The sequence below is a fragment of the Pundamilia nyererei genome, unplaced genomic scaffold, assembly GCF_000239375.1.
Source record: "Pundamilia nyererei isolate P.nyererei 1_Seehausen unplaced genomic scaffold, PunNye1.0 scaffold00508, whole genome shotgun sequence".
Lineage (NCBI taxonomy): Eukaryota > Metazoa > Chordata > Actinopteri > Cichliformes > Cichlidae > Pundamilia > Pundamilia nyererei.
Window position 1 is genome coordinate 194,689 of NW_005187909.1, and position 1,986 is coordinate 196,674.

The window sequence follows — 1,986 nt, forward strand, 5'->3', positions numbered from 1 at the left end:
TCACAGTTGAAGTGTACCTCTGGTGCAAATTACTGACCTCTGTCATCATTTTAGGTGGGGGAACTTGCACAATCGGTGGCTGACTAAATACTTTTTTTGCCCCACTGTATAGTGCACGTAATCAAATATTAGTTTTTGTTCTTTTGCCCTATTTTTCTGTGTATGATGTATAATGTGTTAAATAATAATCTTTCTTAAAATACTTTCCTTCTTGTTTTCAGGTAACATCAGTCTCAATGCAACTCAGTCACCTGAACAAGATGCAGCTTCCAGACACATACAAACAGCCTCTATTGTCATCTACTGTATGATAGTTATAGCTGGAACTTTGGGCAATGCTCTGGTTATCTATGTGACGGGCTTCAAAATGAAGAAAACAGTTGACTCAGTTTGGTTTCTCAACCTGGCCATAGCTGACTTCCTCTTCACAGGCTTCCTGATTTTCTCGATCATTTCTCTCTCTCAGAGTCACCGATGGCCTTTTGGACAATTCATGTGCAAGCTCAACAGTTTTTTGAGTTTAGTCAACATGTTTGCCAGTGTCTTCATTTTAACAGCCATGAGTTTGGATCGTTGTTTGTCCATCTGGGTGGTGGTGTGGGCACACAACAAACGCACAGTCTGCAAAGCTCAGCTCATATGTGTTGGTATCTGGGTGATTGCTGCGGTCTGCAGCACTCCTTATGCAACTTTTCGCACTGTTGTGGAATACAATGGGGTACATTACTGTGGTTATTCTATGACACATGAACAGCAATGGAGTCTCCACATTTTTCGCTTTCTTATGGGCTTTGTGATCCCATTCCTGGTCATATTTGTGTCTTATGTGGCCATAGGCATACGTGCAATGCGCATGTCAAGAACAAGGAGACGCAGATCTCGCCGAATCATTTTCTCAATCATTTTTGCATTCTTCATCTGTTGGTTGCCCTTCCATGTTTGCAATTTTATAGAATTAAAGGCTGTGACTAACCCTAAAACCTTGCCCATTGTTAGAATCGTGGGTTCTCTGACTTTGAGTCTGGCTTTTCTGAACAGCTGCTTGAACCCCATCCTTTATGTTTTCATGTGTGAAGAATTCATAAAAAAGCTTCGGCAGTCCATATGTTTTGTACTCGAAAGTGCTCTGGCAGAGGACCATTTATCGTTTATGTCCACTCGCTCTGTGTCATCAACCTTTTCAAGGATTTCCCAAAAGTCAGAAGCTGCTGCAACTTTGGAGAAGATCGACCCAGCTGCTTTTGAATCCTGCACAGAAAGCAAAGTAGTCATCACTGAGGAGACACCAAACCCCGAATAAAAACTTACCGTTGGCAATGTAAATTTGAATTAATTTTTTAATGTAAAATTTAATCTCAGGATGATTCAGATTGTAAATTTGTGCAAAAAAATCTAAAATGTTTTGTTGTTTTGTTTTTGTGACCCCTACTGTTTTCTTTAGATTTTTCTAACTATTCCAGGGGAAATCTCACTATGCTCCATGCAGTAGTAAGAAAACTAAACTAGCCATTATAATAGAAAACCTATGAAGCTTTGAATTGTGGTATTTAATTTGTTAAAAATGAATTATGTAATCCATACAGTCATATTAACATTTTTGATTGAAGAACAGCTTTATATTTGTGTATATGAGTTTCTAAAGCTCTAGATTATTTCATGTTTTTTAATATCAGCATCCACTGAACGGGGTATTAATTATGCACATAATTAACCAGAATAATTGTCTCATTTCTTTAAAAATTCGTAATAAACCATACCTTACAGATTTTATATTGTTATCAATCTCAAAACCCACAGTAGCCATTTGTTGTCTTATCTCTGTGTTCTGTAGCAATTTAAAATTAAATGGTCCAAAGTCATCTTCATCACAGTGTAGCAGAGGTGGGACCAAGTCACTGTTTTGCAAGTCTCAAGTAAGTCTCAAGTCTTTATCCTCAAGTCACAAGTCAAGTCTCAAGTAATGTCAGGCAAGTCAGAGTCGAGTCT

At 38.1% G+C, this 1,986-nt stretch overlaps 1 protein-coding gene across 1 annotated transcript in view; it reads left to right on the plus strand.

Annotated features, from left to right (window-relative positions):
• Positions 1 to 1,540, plus strand: part of LOC102209350 (chemokine-like receptor 1) — a 6,267-nt gene extending 4,727 nt beyond the window's left edge. The window contains exon 2 of the mRNA XM_005754106.1: positions 222 to 1,540. Within this exon, the coding sequence (XP_005754163.1) occupies positions 222 to 1,300 (1,079 nt within the window). The 3' untranslated portion in view covers positions 1,301 to 1,540. The remainder of the gene's footprint in view (positions 1 to 221) is intronic.
• Positions 1,541 to 1,986: the final 446 nt, after the last annotated feature.